Raw genomic sequence first — 20,664 nt, 5'->3', positions numbered from 1 at the left:
ACACTACTATCCACTAATGCAGGCTTGAGACGCCAATGTTGCCACTTGCACTGAACAGCCTCTCTGAGGGGGCACTTGTAGCAGGTATGCATAGGTACTTGCGGGCAAGCTTGGCGAGTTGTGGAAAGATTACATTGTGCGTTTTCCACCATGCAAGTGGATCTTCCTCTTTGTCTATTGAAGGTGTTTAACTCTGCTTCCACAGCATCCTTTAGGTCAGGGGTACACAAATACAAATCTTAAAGGTCCAAAATAAATGTTTCAATAAGACAAAGGTCCGTTTATTACGGTCATTCAAACTTTTAAACAATTGCAACAAGATTCTTAACACGAGGTTGCAAAAACGAAAAGTCTCTGTTTGCAGCCGTTTTCATTGTTATTGTGTCTGTGCTCGACCCTCAGAGTCGCAGTGTCAGAGCTGCAGTTATGAATAAAGGCAGCTGCACTCTCTTTCATTCAGCATTCCCATTATTGCTTTATAAATGTCTCGCCCCCTTGTGTGCCCACTGAGGTTCCTCAGGCCCAACACATATTCAACAAACTCCCCCTTTGCCTCATCATAAAAACTCACAAACACCAGCAACTGAGCATTGTCAGTGGTGTCAGTGGTCTCATCCACAGCTAAGGAAATGCACTGTGCATTTTGTATTCCATCACAAAGCTGATGAATCAAATCACCAGCAAGTATGTATGTTCTTCTGGTTGCTGTGGAATCTGAGAGGGGGTTTGCTTGATTTGACCTGTTATTTCCTCTTTGTGTTTGCCTTCAACATGGCCTCCATCACTTCAGTCATGCATTCTTTTATACTTCAGTTATTATCCAGTGGAGAGTCCTTACCTTCTGGCCTAGTTCAATCAAAGTGGTTACTTTCCGTTGGCTGGGCAGTGTAGTTTTACACACCGTCTTATTTGACTTTCTCAGGACTTAAAACAGTTTTTTGGGGGCAGACCCCCTCAAAGAAACAAATATATTATAATATATGTACACGCGTAAGGTCATCATCTTAATGGTTTTGTATGTTCATCCGTGAGCAGAGCATCAAGTTGACATGTCTATTACAGCTGAATGCGGCGATTACCATGTTGTTCAGCAAAACGCCTCACAAACGTATTAAGATCAACAGCTTTAGTGCGTTTTGATTCAATGCTGAGTACAGCCACACTGACAGTCTCTTCTTTGACAGCCTACTCCGTCCACACTCACAACAACGGCCTACAGACATAAATAAACCAGCGACTGTATTCGCCATGACACAGACAGTCTGTGGTTTGTACTTGTTTAACTTCTGTCCAGTTTCTGAACAGATATGAGGAGCTGTGAGCTCTGAGTGCTAACAGCTAACGGCTGATGTTTTCTGGTTGAATGTCAGTGGCTGGCTGAGATCCTCACCACTGCTCTGTGTGTGTGTGTGTGTGTGTGTGTGTGTGTGTGTGTGTGTGTGTGTGTGTGTGTGTGTGTGTGTGTGTGTGTGTGTGTTGTGTGTGTGTGTGTGTGTGTGTGTGTGTGTGTGTGTGTGTGTGTGTGTGTGTGTGTGTGTGTGTGTGTGTGTGTGTGTGTGTGTGTGTGTGTGTGTGTGTGTGTGTGTGTGTGTGTGTGTGTGTGTGTGTGTGTGTGTGTGTGTGTGTGGGAGCTATGTGCAACTCAAGGCATATGCTCGACCGGGAGCTGCCTGGACACTGCAATCATGTTGCACTATCCGTGCTGAGTGTGCTGACTTCTCATACAATGTCTCTCTGTCTGCTTCCTGCATCAAGTCAAGTGCTCGGCGCAGTTGTGGCGAAATGTCGCTCCTCTGTTTTCATTTAAACAGCTCCTTATATCCGTTAGCGCAGCTAGCTAGCACCAGATGCTAACAACAACAATGCACGTAAGGTCTCTCTCTCGCTCGCTCGCGCCACACATACACACACCCTCCTGGTCCTCCCAATAGCCAGTCGGTGCCTGCCGGTGAGCGTGGAAGTGTGGTCTGCCACAAGCGGGCAGCAGGAGCGGGGCTGTCAGCATCAGCTTGGAGATGGTATTTTAACCTCGATGCGCTCTGAAACTACGGGGCGGCCAAGGACAAAAAATACACATGCGTTAATCGCGTTCAAATTATTAGTGGCGTAATTTTTTTATTATTATCGGTATTGGTCTTGAGAAGCAGGAAGTTATCGGTATCGGTTTCAAAAAACCAATATCGTGCATCCCTAATAATAATACATTATATTTAGGGATGTCCCGATCACCTTTTTTTGCTCCCGATCCGATTCCGATCATTTGATTTTGACAATCTGCCGATACCGATTTTTCCCGATCCGATATTTATGCAATGCATTAAGAGAAAAAAAAGGTAACAGATAACGGCTGGTCATCCAACGCGATGAATTCAGCTATCTAGGCTGTTATTGTGTTGGCCTTTTCACTGTTCTGGGGCAGTTTCTCTTTCCTTTTAAAAGTCTCTGAAAGTGTCGGTTGTTTCAGTGCCGTTACCTGAGTGGCCTCTGTGTACTCGTCGTGTTGTTGTTGGTGTTTGTTTCTCAGGTAGCGTATTAGATTGGTCGTGTTGAACGTAGCTCTGTTCTTTCCACCACGCGGAACCTCTGCCTTGCAAACATTGCATCTGGCTGTTACACTGCCTTCGCTTTCAATTTCATAATACTTCCAAACTCCTGACATTTTCTCTGTCCCGACTCCCGAGTCACCAGCTGAACGTAGCCTCTCGTTAGCTTACTGCTACTATTAGACACTGCGCCCTGCCCACTAGGGCTGTGGCGATACACTAATCTCACAATACGATACGATACACAGCCAACGATACGATATATATCACTATATTCAGCCAACGATACGATTCGATATAATTCGATACACTTATATCATTTTCTGAAAGATTTTAAAGGGACAGTGGGATTTTGGTGACCTCTTGTGAGTGTTCCATTGACTTGGATTGAATTAATTCAACTGAAAACTGAAAGCATCAATTATACAATATATGGCTCTGACAGAGAGTCTCCAGCTTGCAAATGCTGGACAAAATGAATCAAAAGATGTGGTGAGAAAATTGGTTTCATTTATTGAAACAGTGCAAACTGTAGCTTACAAGCCTTTGAAACGTAAGTACATAAAGTGCAGTATCACAATGGACAATGGAGAATGAAAAGGTGCAGCAGGTGGCGGAACACGGGGGATTTGAATGGGACTTGTTAGAAATTAAAATCAATGTTTTGATGGCATAAAGTACCATAAACATACCGTCAGTTTAAATGCTGTTTTATACTGAAAAACCAGAAGTTGTTGTGCACAACCAGTTGTTGAGCTTTTATTCTGAAAATCCTTCATCTCCGGTTAGCATTTAGCATGTGGCTAATATACCATTTCCTATAGAGGTGAATTTAGTAGCGATATGACACGGAGTGTTGCACACCGAAACCTACTGCTTTCAACACTACAACTATAGACGTCGAGATATTATTATTGCTGAATATTAAATGAAGGTACAGTTTATTTGAATACGTTTGTTTACAGACGTGGGTAGCATGAGACAACATTCGGAACTACCGGAAATGATACCAGCCGTGAGGTATTTTTGGAGTATTGATTACAGCGTTTAAAATGTATTAAATGAAAAGTCATGAAAGAGATAAGGAGGAGAAAAGGCGTGTTTAGTTATATATTTAATGTGCAATGTCTGAATCCTCTGTAATGCGCAACAACGAACATTGGAGACGTGGAGGGCCGATCCCCAGCAGCGCCAACCGGCCCACAGGGAGGAGCCAGCAGAGGATATTTAACAGCTGGAAAGGTGGAGCTCGCTCTCTTCCCTTCGCTCACGAGAGCCAGAACACAGCTGTTTTTCTGACTGAACCATCTTCTGCTTGTAACATTACCGCGCTTTTTATTAATTAAAGTATACATTTGAACATTCTCAGAGACTCAATTAGTCTCCTTTTTAAAGCTTCTCTCCTGGACACGAGTATAACGAACACAGTTATCAGACTTAATGTATCGATACTAGGGGTGTAACGGTACACGTACCGAAATTATTCGGTACGGGCCCTTCGGTTCGGTACACGTGTGTACCGAAGTGTACCGAACGCATATAACGTTAAACGTAAAAAATTGAGAACGTGAACAACTTCTTGGAAGTAATCTCAGGTGCTGCGTCGCAGCATTCAGAGTAATTTGCACCCATTGTGATCAACGCGTCATAGAGCGAGCAAGTCATTTAATTGGACGAGCTGGTCAGAGGGATGCGTTCAAATGTAGTCAGTAATTTGAGGAACTGTCGAAATGGCGAACGCAGATAAAGTTGAGCTCGAAAATCCTCCAGCATCATTGAAGTCTCCGGTTTGGGAACATTTTCGTTTCGCAGTTACGAACAAGGATGACGGACAAAGACAGGTGGACCGAACCAAAGCTGTTTGTCGGCATTGTTCAACTAAAATTGGTTACGCGGCTGGCAATACATCAAACTTGCACACTCATTTGAAAAGGCATCACCCGAACGTGAATATCACCGGTACCAAAAGACTGAAGTGCAAACCCAACCCCCATTAGCATTTAAGCCTCCACCACTCGCAGAGAGTTCAGACCGAGCCAAAGCTATTACAAACGGCAAATATCCTTATGTTGCCATGTTAGCAAAGCGCTACCTGGCTGTATCTGCTACTACCTCTGTCCCTAGCGAGAGGGTGTTCTCCACAGCAGGAGACATTGCTAGTGCCAGCTGCCAGCAGATCTGCCCTTTCGGCAAGCAATGTGGACAAGTTCATCTTTCTTTAAAAAAACATGAAAATACAATGACAAGCAAGTCCTAATGTCACACTGGCTGCTTAGGTACTAGTACAGTACAGTTCAAATACAGATTATTTCAGTTCATCGAAAAGCTGCACCTTAATGTTTATTTTATTATATTTTATATTTATTTGAGTGAATATTCATAGTTTAATAATAATTAAAAACCCAAAACTAATAGTTTATGTTTTGTGAGTACTAGTACAGTAAAGTTCAAATACAGATTATTTCAGTTCATCGAAATGCTGCACCTTAATGTTTATTTTATTATATTTTGTATTTATTTGAGTGAATACATTATTCACAGTTTAATAATCATTTTTAAAAAATCTGTTATGTTTTGTGATCATTTTTTCTGCTGTACCGAAAACGTACCGTGACCTAAAAACCGAGGTACGTACCGAACCAAAATGTTTGTGAACCGTTACACCCCTAATCGATACCCGCGGCTGAAATATCGATACTTTCTCGGAAAACTAAATATCGATATATATCGCAAGATCGATTAAATTGCACAGCCCTACTGCCCACTCTGTTGCCAGATTTCAGAGAAATAAGCAACCAGGTCTATGAAAACAAGCCCAAAGAAAGCAACACATACATGATGTTGTGTAATTTTAAACCAAAACTAAGTCCTCAGGATGACTTTAAGACGTGAACATGGTCATTTTTGTTTTGTAACATTAAATAAAAAAAAGGGAAAAAAAAAAAAAATCCCGATCCCCGATTTTTTTTAAATCACGTGATCGGGACATCTCTAATTATATTTATAGCCTATAGGCCTAGCGCTTTTCTACAACTCAAAGACGCTTGCACGCTTACACATGTCCTGCAATACACATGCTGCAGCTGCCCAGCTGCTCACTGTTTGTAAAAGTAAATAAATAGTATTTTCATTTCAATAATGTACTTTCTATACCCTGCTTCATAAACAATACTGACATCCCTGTGCTCCTCCGAGTCTGGGGGTCCGGGGATGTGAGGACAGCGCGAGGACACAGACAGGGAGGCTGCTAAAGGAAATAAAGGAAAATAAAGGAAATGGTGGTCAATATTAACAACATAGGAGTTAAAACGCTTAATAACCTTCATTACGTGTTAGAGAAAGAACATGAGAAAGTTTGACAAAGACGAGGCTGTTAAACGGGCAGCGGAGCCGCTGTGTGTAGAAAGAGAGAGAGACGCTGAGCTGCGCCGTGCAGCGATCAGCTGATACGGAGCATAGAGAGAGAGAGCTGCAGTCCTCAGGGCTCGGCCTCGCCTCCTGTCCTCACAACTTTTGTGTGGACAGTTTTGCTTCCCAACCCTGCCTGTGCTACACTTCCCGCCCTGCCCCGTCTAACTGTACAGAAAACGGCGAGATGCATTTCCTTAGGAATCGACAAGCAGAACCGAAACTAACATTTCTAAACGAACAATGGCAGACACGGACAATTTGCGAATGAGTTCTGCCTTTTGTAAACTGAATGTATCAATAATTTGTCAATAAATCAGGCCGAAAAACGTCACTTGTCTGCCGGACAAGTCAATTGAAAGATCTACTTGTCCGATATTGTAAATAACACGTCCCGGACGGTGGGACGTGTACTTTTTCGCACACTGCCACACACACACACAGATCATGCGCCTTCAGGGGCGGCGCCAGGGGGTAGCTTGGAGTTGCTATAGCAACTCCAACAATTGGCCTAGCAACGGCTTAGCAACCCCATTGTTTTGTTATGAAAATGTATCTATATTTATACACATTCTCGCGAGATCTATCAGGGGTTGTTGTTCGCTCCCATCGCTCTAAACGCTCAAGTTTCACCAATGTTTTCACCGCGGCTGCCAGCTGTGTTTACTCGCATCATTCAAACAAGACGCGCTGGCTCAGGAGCTACAACTACAACAAAATGAACATATTTTACCGTGATTTAATTGTAATACACGTTTCTAAATGATGCCGAAGTAACAACATACTGATACAGGTTAGTAAAAACCATGAATTAATGCTTTGACAAGTCTGCAGACAGACGGCAGAGAAACACCTTTTAAAATGCTTGTTTTCTGAATGAAGATCGGGTCGACCAGGCTAAGCTAACGTTGTATATAGGCCTACTCCGTCCACACTCACAACAACGGCCTACAGACATAAATAAAGCAGCGACTGTATTCGCCATGACACAGACAGTCTGTGGTTTGTACTTGTTTAACTTTTGTACAGTTTCTGAACAGATATGAGGAGCTGTGAGCTCTGAGGGCTAAGAGCTAACGGCTGATGTTTTCTGGTTGAACGTCAGTGGCTGGCTGAGATCCTCACCAATGTCTGTGTGTGTGTGTGTGTGTGTGTGTGTGTGTGTGTGTGTGTGTGTGTGTGTGTGTGTGTGTGTGTGTGTGTGTGTGTGTGTGTGTGTGTGTGTGTGTGTGTGTGTGTGTGTGTGTGTGTGTGTGTGTGTGTGTGTGTGTGTGTGTGTGTGTGTGTGTGTGTGTGTGTGTGTGTGTGTGTGTGTGTGTGTGTGTTGGAGCTATGTGCAACTCAAGGCATATACTCGAGGTTAAATGCCACAGCATGCCAGTTGCAACAGTGAACGATCGCTATTGTGTACTTGTACGCTCAGGGTGTGATGGTATTATACAAAAATATTGTAGGAGCACAGAAACAGTGTTCAAATTCTGCTTTTACAAACTTATTTTGGTTGTGCTTACCTTGCAAAGTAATGTTATAAGTGTCAAAGGAATGTTTTTAATCTAAATATTAAGGATAATATTGTAGCGTGACCAAGTAGTTATTTCAGTTATCAGATGGGCACAGTTTTAGTACATTTGTAAAGTTATTTAGGCAATGTTGTTGGTGGGAGTTAGGGAGAGACCGCCCCTTCCAGGTGTGAGTGTGGAGGGAGTACGAGACGGTAGGAGTTGTCATAGAGTGTAGGGAAAAGTCATAATGAGTGTTATACTATTCATTGGTTCTGTAAGGCGTGGCTGTGGCCGTCAATACCAGAAAATAAAGAGACCGTTTTCGACATCGAAGGCTCGAGTGATCTGTGATCTTGAATAGCGGCGAACGCTACAATATGAACAGGCTCGTGCTTGGCCCACTGGGATTGTTGGTCGCCTTGGTGACTGGACATCTCCTTCATAAAACTAATAAAAGGGGGAGTAATCGGGCAGTTCGATGTGTGTAGAGGTGTGTGTGTTTAACACGTAGCAGCCTGCAGTCACTCTTAAGCTGTTCTGATGAAGGTAAACACAGCGAAGGCGGTGCGTAAAAAGGCACAGCTCTCGGCGCGCTGGTGCTGCACTTCTCAGAGACGGAGTTACACGTCCCGCTGCCTCCTGATGCTGCCTGCAGCCATTTCATGAAGTGAAGGAGGTTTTCCTTCTATAAAACAGCTGCGGGCAGCAGATACCGTGAGAGTCCCGGACATGAATTCATAGATCAAGGCAGACTGGTTTACTCTCCTGTTTTGCCGATCCGGTGCTTAAACAAATAGCTCTTCACCCCTGGCCGACATGTCCTTAAAATGAAGTCTGATATCTCAAATAATGTGCACGGTAGGGCTGTGCGATTATGGCAAAAATCATAATCACGATTATTTGGGCCAATAATTGATATCACGATTATTTTGACGATTATTCATTGACCATTTATTGAACTTTAAAACAAATAATATTTTACCAATAAACAAGAACAACAAATATGTTGGAGCGCACTTCCAAAACCATACTAAACATTAGGGGTGTAACGGTACACGTACCCGTACCGAAATTATTCGGTACGGGCCCTTCGGTTCGGTACACGTGTGTACCGAAGTGTACCAAACGAATATAACGTTAAACGTAAAAAATTGAGAACGTGAACAACTTTTTGGAAGTAATCTCAGGTGCTGCGTCGCAGCATTCAGAGTCATTTGCTCACATTGGGTTCAACGCGTCATAGAGCGAGCAAGTCATTTCATTGGGCTGGTCAGAGGGATGCGTTCAAATTAGTGTTGCACGGTGTACCGATACTTGAAAGGTACCGCGATACCCTTTCGTTAAAAACGGTACGATTCCTCCGTTTCATTAGTATCGGTACTTTAAGAATGACGGGGAAAAGTACTCCCGTGAAAAAGCGCCGTTTTAATAAGAGCCGTGTGTGTTCAGCGCTGTGTGTTCAGCGCTCTGCTTCCACTCCCTGCAGCTGTGCCTGCAGTCCCGCTCCTCTCAAGCACGTTCTAAGTCCCTCCCCTCTCTCGTGCACGCGGCCACGCGCTAGCTGCCAGAGCATGTGAGAAAACGAGAAGCATGGCTGCAAGTGGGAGTGCAACTGCCGCTGCGCCTCGGCTTGTTGACAAAAAAGACGCCAGAAGTCTGTGAACGGGCCGTTCAGAGCAGAGCTCCCTGTCGGAGCGGCAGAGCGTGATCTTCACTGAAAAGTGTTTCTGTCGCAATATTATCGTTGAGCAAACTTAACTAGCAAACTAGCATCACTATCTGCTAACGTTAGCTTTAGCCTTCGTTTTCTATTAGTTTTTTTCATAGGCTATAAACGGAGGTGGTATAAGTATATATCTTGTACTTGAGTAAAAGTAGAAGTACCCGGGTCTTGTACTTGAGTTAAAGTAGAAGTACCAGAATGTAGGAACAATCCTGCAATTAAAATGTTCCTCAAATAAAAGTACAAAAGTATTATCATCAAAATATAGTTAAAGTAGCGACAGTAAAAGTAGAAGTACTCAGGTCTTGTACTAGAAGCACCAGAGTGTAGGAATACTCTGTTACAGTAAAAGTACTGCATTCAAAATGTTCCTCAAGTAAAAGTATTAAAGTAGCGACAGTAAAAGTAGTCATTGTGCAGATTGGTCCATTTCAGAATAATATATATGATGTGTTTTATAATGATTGATCATGAAAGTGTTCTCAAAGCTGGTAAAGGTGCAGCTAGTTTGAATCTTGTGGATTTACTCCAGGTGGAACTAAAGTCTGATTTAACACTTGATTATATTTCACATCATTCATCCACATCTGTGAAGTAACTAAAGGGATTAATACATGTAGTGGAGTAAAAGTACACCATGTACCTCTGAACTGTAGTGGATTAGAAGAACAAAGTAGCAAAAGAAACATTGAAATACTTAAATAAAGTACAAGTATCTCAAAATTGTACCCAAGTAGTACTTGAGTTTATGAACTTAGTTACTTTACACCAGTGGCTATAAAGATAGAAAGACTAAGCCTTGCACAGAGGCATGAAAATACATTTTCAAAATGCTCAACAGTGCTGCCAAAATGTTAAACTCACTGCTACACAATTAAAATAAATGCTTTTATATATATTTATATTAGATGTGACTCTTTGGTGTTTCTGTTCTTAGTAACACTGCTGCTAAAATCATCTGTTATTCCTAATTTTAAAGCCGATATTCCGTGTTTCCCTTTTTTTAAGAAAAGTATCGAAAAAGAATCGGAATCGCAATTCTTGACTTGGTATCGGTATCGAAACCAAAATGTTGGTATCGTGACAACACTAGTTCAAATGTAGTCAGTAATTTAAGGAACTGTCAAATTAATGGCGAACGCAGATAAAGTTGAGCTCGAAAATCCTCCAGCATCATTGAAGTCTCCGGTTTGGGAACATTTTGGTTTCGCAGTTACGAACAAGGATGACGGACAAAGACAGGTGGACCGAACCAAAGCTGTTTGTCGGCATTGTTCAACTAACATTGGTTACGCGGCTGGCAATACATCAAGCTTGCACACTCATTTGAAAAGGCATCACCCGAACGTGAATATCACCGGTACCAAGAGACTGCAGTGCAAACTCCCGCTAGCATTTAAGCCTCCACCACTCGCAAATAGTTCAGACCGAGCCAAAGCTATTACAAACGCCAAATATCCTTATGTTGCCATGTTAGCAAAGCGCTACCTGGCTGTATCTGCTACTACCTCTGTCCCTAGCGAGAGGGTGTTCTCCACAGCAGGAGACATTGTTAGTGCCAGCTGCCAGCAGATCTGCCCTTTCGGCAAGCAATGTGGACAAGTTCATCTTTCTTTAAAAAAAACATGAAAATACAATAACAAGCAAATCCTAATGTCAAACTGGCTGCTTAGGTGCTAGTACAGTACAGTTCAAATACAGATTATTTCAGTTCATCGAAATGCTGCACCTTAATGTTTATTTTATTATATTTTGTATTTATTTGAGTGAATACATTATTCACAGTTTAATAATAATAAAAAAATATATATATATATATATATATGTTTTGTTTTGTGAAAAAAATTCTGCTGTACCGAAAACGTACCGAACCGAACCGTGACCAAAAAACCGAGGTACGTACCGAACCGAAATGTTTGTGAACCGTTACACTCCTACTAAACATATATTATTAATATGATAGATACAAATAAATTAGACCAAAATAAATTAAATCAAATATGTTGCAGTGCACGGTCACAACCTACTGAAAACTCCTTAACATATAGCCAACATTTTGGTAAAACATATTCAACATATTCCACTCAGTTAAACGTTGAAGGCTGGCCAACCGTCATGGTCCAGAAGTAACAGGAAATAAATGTTGAACTACAATTTAAGACCAAATAAAAATGTTTAGGCCACCATGGCAAATGCTGGTAGGGCTGCTCATGTCGTCTCTTAAAGATTGTTTACATGGTCTGGTTTCAGAAATGAGCGCAGGCAGGTGACAATATTGCCACCTGTACTGAAGACCCTCAGCCACGCCCCGACACAGGGGTGACGCCGGCCAATCACAAAGCTTTGATGCGTTCAAGTGCATTATTCTGGCACAGGAATGTTATGTTATGTTACAGGACATTAACGATAAAACAGAATATTGTTGTTCTATTTTTAGACACATCTCGCGATCGACTGGTTGGGCACCCCAGGGCTAGACCATAGGTCTGTTGTGGTCGCAAAGTAGTCAGCTGAAGCCACATCTCTCTCAACTTCCCCACGGCATTTGTCATATAGCGCAGGCAGCGCAGACCTGCTGAAATAATACCGAGACGGCATCGCGTAACGCTTGTCCAACGTGTTGACAAGTTGCTTAAAGCCCTGGTTGCTAACAGTGCTAACTGGGCACATATCTTTAGCGATGTGAAATGTAATGGCAAAGTACTTAGTGGAAATAGTTTTACCCTTCTCTTTAACGAGTTGCTGCTTTTGTTCTGACATCTTCGCTCGCGCTGAACACTCACAACACATGTCACTCGTGGCCGAGTGGGCTTTTAGGGAGGGGCGAAAGCGCACCCAGCAAAATAATCGTGTTTTCATAATCGTCGCAAACCATAATCGTAATCGCGATTAAAATACGATTAATTGCACAGCCCTAGTGCACGGCCATTTCCCCACATAAACACAACAGTCTGCAATGAAACGGTTGTCTCCTGTGCGCTCCTCTTCCTACTTGGCGCACCGGTAACTTTCTCGTGCGCACGAGAGGCTGAGACCTTAGGCTGAGCCGCCGAATCCCTCGGAACATCATAAAAGCCATTTTCAACGGTTTTCTGGTGAAAGATTAACTAGGCTACTGGATGAAATAATACCGGGGGTTGGGAACCCCTGCACTACGGGACTTCACAGATGCACTCTCAGGTGAGGACTTGTGTTTATTTAAATGTGTTATTATTTATATTTTTTTAATTAGAAAAGTGGTAATACAATCAATACAATAACCTGCTATTTGTCCTCTTTTTTTCTTTTTAGGTGAGGACTATGTGAGTGTGTCTTATGTAAAGCCAGTGCTTCATATTATTGCTACACACACATTATATTGCAGTTTTAGTGTCGCCAACTCCGTTTCTAATATGCAAAATGCGATTATTTTTAGTATTTTCGATCTTTCCAATCCCGTCGAGAGATCTCTCTCCCCTGCCTGCTTGGGAGGGGGCGGGGCAGTTTACACACACGCAGCTGCTCCATGCAGCAACACACACACACACGGAGGAGATGGCGGAGAGAAGCGCTCCGAGGTGGTTAAACTATAGCCGTGTCGATGTGGACAATGCTCGTTGCCAAAAGTGGAATAAAAGTTTAGCATGTAAGGGCGGTAACACGAGCAATTTGTCTAAACATTTAGCAAAAGAGCTCCACATTCAGACGGAGGAATGCACCGAGTTGGACTGTCTTTCTAGCAGCTCTGTAGCCCCGTCCACGAGGTACGTTTCCACGTCAGGTGTTCTGTATGCTAGCAGCAACACATGAGTTAACTACATTATACAAACATGGGTTAATGATTAGAGGAAACGGAGTTATTTATTTTGTTAAAGTTCCAGCTATTCTGTCATCAGATTATTTAATACGATTTGTTAAAGCATTGTTGTTTCTTTTGATGTGAAATATTATTTATTTAATTGAAATAAAAAGCAATGTTAGTTTTGTTCACAATTTGTTTAGTTAGTTTAACTTGTTTTTTTCTCCAAAAGAACCGATAAGAGTACCGTTAAAAGACCGGACCGATAAAAGTAGTATTACCGTTAAAACCTTTACGATCCCTAGCCCTCAGGCAGAAGAAAACCAGGGCCCCCACCAAAATAAAGCTAAGAAAACACTGGCCAGCTTTTTGAAGACCTCTGCTGTAACTGCAGCTGGCACATCTGCTTCTCCATCCCTAAAAGAAGCAATAGAGGCAGAATTGAAGTCCTACCTGTCCGTACCAAATGCAGACAGTGAAATGGATCCTCTGGAATGGTGGCAAAACCATGACGGAAACTTTCCAAGGGTTAGCCAATTAGCTAGAATGTATCTCTGCATTCCGGCAACTAGTGCTCAGCACTGGTGGCAATATTGTCACATGGCAAAGGGCAAGTCTCAAGCCAGAGAAAGTCGACAAACTGATTTTCTTGGCAACAAATCTGTGACTGTGTTCTGTCATACAACAAGAAAAGTAAAAAAAAAAAAAAACTATAACAAAAGAAAACTGATGTGAAAGCCATGCTCTAAAGCTGTCTAGTCAGGATTCAGACAGTATTGCACTTCATGTATTGTTTTGGTTGGCTTATATTTTATTTTATCAATAAGGTATTTATATTGTTTTTCCCTTTTGAAACAGATGTTCAGTTATGATAAAGTCTTTGATTGCACTTGTGAAGCCGACATTTGAGCGGCCTGACCAAGCAAGGAGGCAGAGGCAGAACGTCCAAAAATATAACCCAGTGTGGGCATTTATTACATTCGAGCACAGGACACAGCCTCAATCTTGCTGTTCCCGTGAGCACAGTCACCAGCCACAAGGATCTCACACACCCTACCAGCCAACACAGACAGGGAAACAGTGCCTAAATACCCACACACTAATCAGCAATTAGACGCAGGTGGGGGGGGGGAGGAGACAACACAGGGCACCAGGTGAACATAATCAGGAGTAACAGACATGGGGAAAGGGAAACACTTTTCAAAATAAAACCACATGTGCCGAAGCCGTCAGTCCACAGTGTCGAAGTTACCTTCGTCACAGCACTTCAAGTCTAAAGTTTACATTTTAATTGTTTGGCACCTCATTGATGTTTTATGTTTTACTTAGTTATGTTTTACTCTCCTATTCATGTTTATTGATGTTACATCACTGCTAGTGCTACCTAAAACAGAAAGTGAATTTTTATACTGAGAAACTGTGCCTTGAATATTTTATTTTATTTAGCAAGAGAGTGCCCTTTACTTGGTGAATAAACCAGTGTTAACGTTTGTTGTGTAGGGTGTAGGCCTACCTACTTGAACACTGAGGAAGCATATCGTCGGGTTACGTATTGTAACCCTTGTCATTTTAGCACAGGCGGAGCCCTCTACTGGACTCTATGGGTACTACCTTATCATGCAAGCATTCACCTACTGAGATTTCTATGGACGTAGCCGGCCCCGGGGCGGGCCTACCTGAATGCGTGCGCATCTCACTTCCGTATAAAAGGAGGCCTCGCCTCCTGACCATCATCCTACACCACTCTTCAGCGAGCGGTATAGGACAGGCAGTGCCCCAAGGTAGAGGGCTCCGCCTGTGTTAATATAACAAGGGTTACAATACGTAACCCGACGTTATATCTCTCACAGGCTTGTGATGCACGCACTGTCGTCCAGCACACCGTTCCACCTCACTGTCCCTGACCGGCTTTAGCAGCCGCTGCGCCTCACTCACCTCCCCCTCGGTTGTAACCGTGGAGAAGTCTGGGCTGCGGCCGATAGAGCACACCCTTACGCGCTTGCCTCGCGAAAAAAAGTGTGCTCGAAAAAAACAGTGCTGAGGGCTCCCCTGCGTCCACCTATAGGGAGACAGGGAAAAAACCCCAGCCTTGTAAGGGTTCACTATGCACTCTCCCTCCTGAGTCCCTAAAGAACAGCTCCTTATATCCGTTAGCGCAGCTAGCTAGCACCAGATGCTAACAACAACAATACACGTAGGGTGTGCGCATTCTCTCTCTCTCGCTCGCTCGCGCCACACATACACACACCCTCCTGGTCCTCCCAATAGCCAGTCGGTGCCTGCCGGTGAGCGTGGAAGTGTGGTCTGCCACAAGCGGGCAGCAGGAGCGGGGCTGTCAGCATCAGCTTGTACATGGTATTTTAACCTCGATGCGCTCTGAAACTACGGGGCGGCCGAGGACAAAAAATACACATGCGTTAATCGCGTTAAGATAATTAGTGGTGTTCATTTTTTTTTTTGCGTTAACGCGTTAACTTGACATCCCTAATAATTGCATCTATATTATTTTTTTTACTTATTTTTCAGATTTTGTGATTCATTTTGCTATGATATTATTATTAAGCATATGAAATTGAATCGTTTTATAATATCTATTAAATCTAAGTTTGTATTCGTATTTATTGTAAAGAAGCTGACAGAGTGGAGAGCAGACTGTCACACAAAAAAAAAATACAAGGTGATTTTGTTCATATTCTTAAAAGATGTAAAGAAGAAGAGACACAGTACTGCCTCCTTCTTATTTAGTTTAGTTTAACTATTTAACCCAGAACACATCGCACACAAATCAAAATGAAAGACGGGTTCAGATAAAAACCTTAAGCCCCTGGTGCACGCAACTCTTAATCTTCCCATAATGTTGTGACAAAACATAAGCAAAATATACGTATGAGTGCCACCCAGTCCAGAGAAAGTGCCTATTTAGAAACTGATAAGCAGAACCTTACTTTGACCCATATTTCGGTTACGGAAAAATCTAATGCAGTAACACAGGTTTTGACTGTAAATGTTCAAACCCAAAAGGCGACTAATGCAAATTACGTATTTCCTCATCCAAAACAGAAGATATAACAACCTTATTGCAATCGCTCCTCAATGCCAAAATGCTGAAAACGTGGCATACTAAAATGTAGCATTTTGTGAAGGTAAACCATTTGTGATATGATCATGAAAATGTTGTTTGAAGCATCTTTAACTTCTTAGCAGACAAAAAAACAGAATGCAAACTGGTATAGAGCAGTGTATCAAAGTACATTGGAATATGTGTGTGTTTGTTTGTTTTAGCATGCTCAAATTGGTATGGATAATCGTGAAACTGGTACTGACCACTACATTTCTGATACGATGACAACCCTAGCATGTCACCTCCTCTTGGGACATGCATGTGTCAAACATCAAAAAGCATCGTCCAACAAAGTGCTACTCTTTGCCACATGTGTTGTATGTGGAGTATTTAGGTAGATGAGACCCCCCAGGGTTCATGATGGTTCAATGCTTCTGGGTTTGTTGATGTCATCGGTGACACTTTGTCTCTGTATTACATCACATGAACCACGCTAAAAAGGAACGATACAATAACCTTCAGCGACTATTTCTGAACTGAGATCCACACATTCAGTTCCTTTAAGAACAATAGGTTAGTGCAGTAAGGATAACTTTGTTTGTCTTCATTTTAAACATACACAGCTATTATAGTACTAGGTATTTTAAGTTAAATAACCTCATTTAGTTTGATGCTGCTGAATGATTTTTTATATTTTGTATTCTAAGCAGGGATGTAAGGGAAACATATTTTTAACACACTTTCCTTTTGCTTCCTATTGATCATGTGTTGTAAACCTCTCAGACGTGAACTCTTCTGTAATAACAGCATCAAGCTAGTGTGGGAACATTTGTAGAAGGGTCTTCTTTATCATACTGCTTGTTTGGCTTTGCTGATGCATGAGTGGAGGTCATGGCTCATTCCCAGTTTTTAACTCCGCACTTCTTAATGTGATAAAGCTATACAGTACAGCCAAGCAGCCAGGGGGAGCATTAAAGGGTTAACATTCAGGCGCGTAAATACTGTCCTCTGATCTGAAGGGGATTGTTCACCTAACGAAACACGATTAACACCTGAGGTCTCCCCAAAAACACTAGCAGAGTGCCGCCGAAAGGCAACAAACATACAGCGGCAGCAGGGCATAAAGCCCGGCAATACACGCATCATTACAGCCCGCTGACACAGGCTTCAGCGCGGGCTACTGTATTTCATGTTACGGAGGGGAAAGTGATGAGCCCGTTTCATCACAGTAAAACAAAACAGTCATTATTTGCAGCTCGAAATAGCGTAACTGTGTCAATACTCAATACTGCTTAATGGACGATAATAACTGAGCCTGTCTGTTCCCGCTGGAGCTCAGGGCTCCAGTCCGGGCTATTGTCAGCCATAGCTTCTGCCGCCTGGCAGGAAGGCAGCAGAGGCTCGGTTCAGACTCGGGTCGTGATTTTCATCCGTGTTCTGTATAATTCCTCGGTGAAAGCTCGCACAGAACAACGGTTACACAAAATAAAAGCAAAGTATCGGCATGAAAGCGGCTATTAAGAGGGGGAATGGGGGACAAATGAGCAGCGAGTGTGCCGAGGCTCCCCTCGCTGCCTATGCCGCCCGCCCGCTCTCTAACCCGGGGAGGGTTCGTGTAGGCTATGCGGGATGTCAAATACACACAAAGTGCAGATAATAGACAAAGCACACAGCGACAGAGCTTTATAACCCAACAGAACTTTTAATAAGGGAATCTAATTTGCGAAAAAATGTCACAGCCCGGTCTGTCTATATTTAACTCCGCCTTCCCCTTCTTCTCCAGCGGCCTCTCTTCAGATGTACACGGCCGAGCGAGAGCCACAAAGCTGTCAAACGCGCCGAGAGCTCGCCATTTTTGTTTGTTTCCAGCAAATGCAACCCGCCACAAAAACACAACGTGAGCAATGTGGGCTTACCTGCCGTGGAACCAGTCCTTGCAAGCATCGCACTCGATCATAAACTGGGTCACGTCGTAAGGTAATCTGCAGATGCAATATACTGCTACAGTCGCCATGTTCAATTCACAACTACGTCGGGATAGACTGGGGGGGCTGCAGGAGGAACAACGTCCTGCAAACAATATGATCCAATATGATGTCCCCCAGAAAAAAAGCCAGGGGCAGAGCCGCCGGTCGGACACATGAACCTAAACGCACTACTCCATCACAAAACGGCCGGGGGCTGGAAACGACGGAGGCTTGTGTAGAAGGCTTTCCTCAATGCATTTATCATCATTATTATTATTTGTATTATTACTATGTGCATGCCCCCTGGTGACTGCGCGGCACCGAGGCTCTCATAAGAGGAGCCACTAGAAAATGTATCGTCGACTCATAAAGAAATAAAGTAAAAGTTACGTCAGAGACTGCTTAAAAAAACACGGTAGCCTTAATCAAATAATAATAAATAATTTGCAATTACATAATTGCTTTTATTATTACGTGATGAATGTTAAATCAATCTACATTTCATTAAAAATGAGCAAATTAATAAAAAGTAGGAAATCCTAATTTAATAATTTGTTAATTAGTTATAATGTTTCTTCAATCAAGAAAAAATATGACATGATGTAATTACAAAAGCCATTCACTGTTTAGTCATGCTTGTTAAATATTGGAAAATCTAAGTCATTTACTTTTCTAATGATTTCTCATAGGTCCTTTGTACCATTAGGATTTATACAGTCTACATTGTTATTTTTAAAAGCTGAGCACTTAGGCTATATTTGTTTCTTATGTGTTTTTATAGGTAAATAAAAAAAGAACGTGTGCGATCCTCATTGTTTTGAGTTACAGTTTTAGAGTTGATCAGGAATTATTAAATGAAAAGTAGTCACATCTCTGGCTTCATAATTCACATGCATTCATTTTTAGAGGCATTACGATATCTAACCTCTATATGACAGAATGGCCTTGCTGCACGTTTCCTCAGAAATGATTTGTTTGTTTTAAAGTACCCAGGGTTAAAATGTCTCATTTTTAAATTTCATGTAAAGAAACTGCTTAAAAAACTGAGGGTTAGGTTTCTTTTACAGAAATAAGTCCTGCTTCTCGCTTGAGGCCAGGAAAAGGCTAGTCACTGTGACCTTTTGACCTGTGCTGGACTATGGTGATTTGTTATATATGAATGCACCTGCCCATTGCCTGAGCAAGTTAGATGCTGCGTATCACAGCGCACTGAGATTTTTGACAAATTGTAAAGCATTACTCATCACTGTACCCTGTATACCAAGGCGGTTTTGCCATCACTTACTGTACGGAGGCTCAGTCACTGGTACTTTTTCATTTACAAAGCCATGTTGGATAAACTACCATCTTATATCTGCTCCCTGATCTCTCGGCGAATTGAAAGTACTTATTGCCTGAGATCGCATGCTGTGGTTTTATTAAATGTGCCAAGTGCTAGGACTGTCTTAGGGAAGAAAGCTTTTAGACGTGCAGCTCCACTAACATGGAGCAGTCTGCAAAAAGAATGGAAAATTACCAATCTGGTACCACTACATGTTTTTAAAGCTCGGTTGGATGCTACACAATCAGATGCTGTTGGTACCTGTACATGTGGTTAGATGTAAATTGTAATCCCTGTAATTGTTCCCTGTTTTGCTGAATGATGTCCTTTTGTTGTTCTGTTGTTTATGTTTTTATGTCTTCTTGTGGAACCTACTGCTGCAGGTCTCCCTTGAAAAAGAAATCAATGATCTCAATGGGATTTCACCTGGATAAATAAAGGTTTTGAATTTAATTTAATTGAAAGTTGGGTCTCATAATGATGCTGCAGGTCAAAGTTCACCCACACCCATTAGTCTACTCTAGACTCTAGAATATGTAGTATTTTTGTATGCATTGCTATTGTAAAACAGGGAAGAAAGCTGAAAGCATCAGATACGATACGATAACGATACGATAATACTTTATTTGTCAGATCAAGTTTGAAATTTGACTTGCGTCACAGCAGCTCCATGTCCAACATCAACAGACAAGTATCCAGACACAATACATGAAACACAAACAAACATTTAACATAACAGCACAATCAGTGAGAGAAAACATAACAGATGTCTATATGAATGATAAGTTAACTAAGCGCAACGCTAACATAGCTAGAAAAGCGCTCTACCTAAAGAAACAGAGAAAAATTCAAAACACTTGGACTTCAAACTGTAAAATATGTATTAAAGGAGACCTATCATGCTATATTTAAATGATATAGTGTATGACCATACCTATATAAGGTATATTTATACATTTTATTTTTCAAAATACCAAACAGATCATTTTTTAGACATGCCTCGTTTCGCTCATTTTCGCTTTATTCCAAGCCCGTCTTTGAAAATTCTGAGCAGCAGCTGACAAGCCGACTGAGCCCCCCTGCAGAAGAGCAGGCATGAGCCGGCGAGAGTCACGTTACCATGCTGTGATTACGAGTGTCGAATAAACATGTCATCTCAGAGCAATGCATGTGTTCAAGCATATTATCAATTTGATCCAGAAACTGACCCTGAAGCAGCGGAGGTTTTGGTGGAGGTGCAAAAATCTCGGTTGCAGCAGGACGTTTCTGAATGGTTAGCTGACAAGCTGTTGTCCCTATTTATTTTACTCTGTTACGATGCTTGCTCCTTATTCCGTTCATATTTTGGCTAATTAGCAAGA

General features: G+C 42.2%; 1 protein-coding gene across 1 annotated transcript in view; it reads right to left on the bottom strand.

Moving 5' to 3' along the window:
• phf2 (PHD finger protein 2) overlaps positions 1-18,392 on the bottom strand; it is a 120,637-nt gene extending 102,245 nt beyond the window's left edge. Inside the window, 1 exon segment of the mRNA XM_071203241.1 lies at positions 17,932-18,392. Coding sequence (XP_071059342.1) covers positions 17,932-18,029 — 98 coding nt within the window. The 5' untranslated portion in view covers positions 18,030-18,392.
• Positions 18,393-20,664: the final 2,272 nt, after the last annotated feature.

Source organism: Pseudochaenichthys georgianus, chromosome 5, assembly GCF_902827115.2.
Source record: "Pseudochaenichthys georgianus chromosome 5, fPseGeo1.2, whole genome shotgun sequence".
Lineage (NCBI taxonomy): Eukaryota > Metazoa > Chordata > Actinopteri > Perciformes > Channichthyidae > Pseudochaenichthys > Pseudochaenichthys georgianus.
The sequence above is the reverse complement of the archived record's forward strand: the minus strand, read 5'-3'. Positions and strand labels throughout refer to the sequence as shown.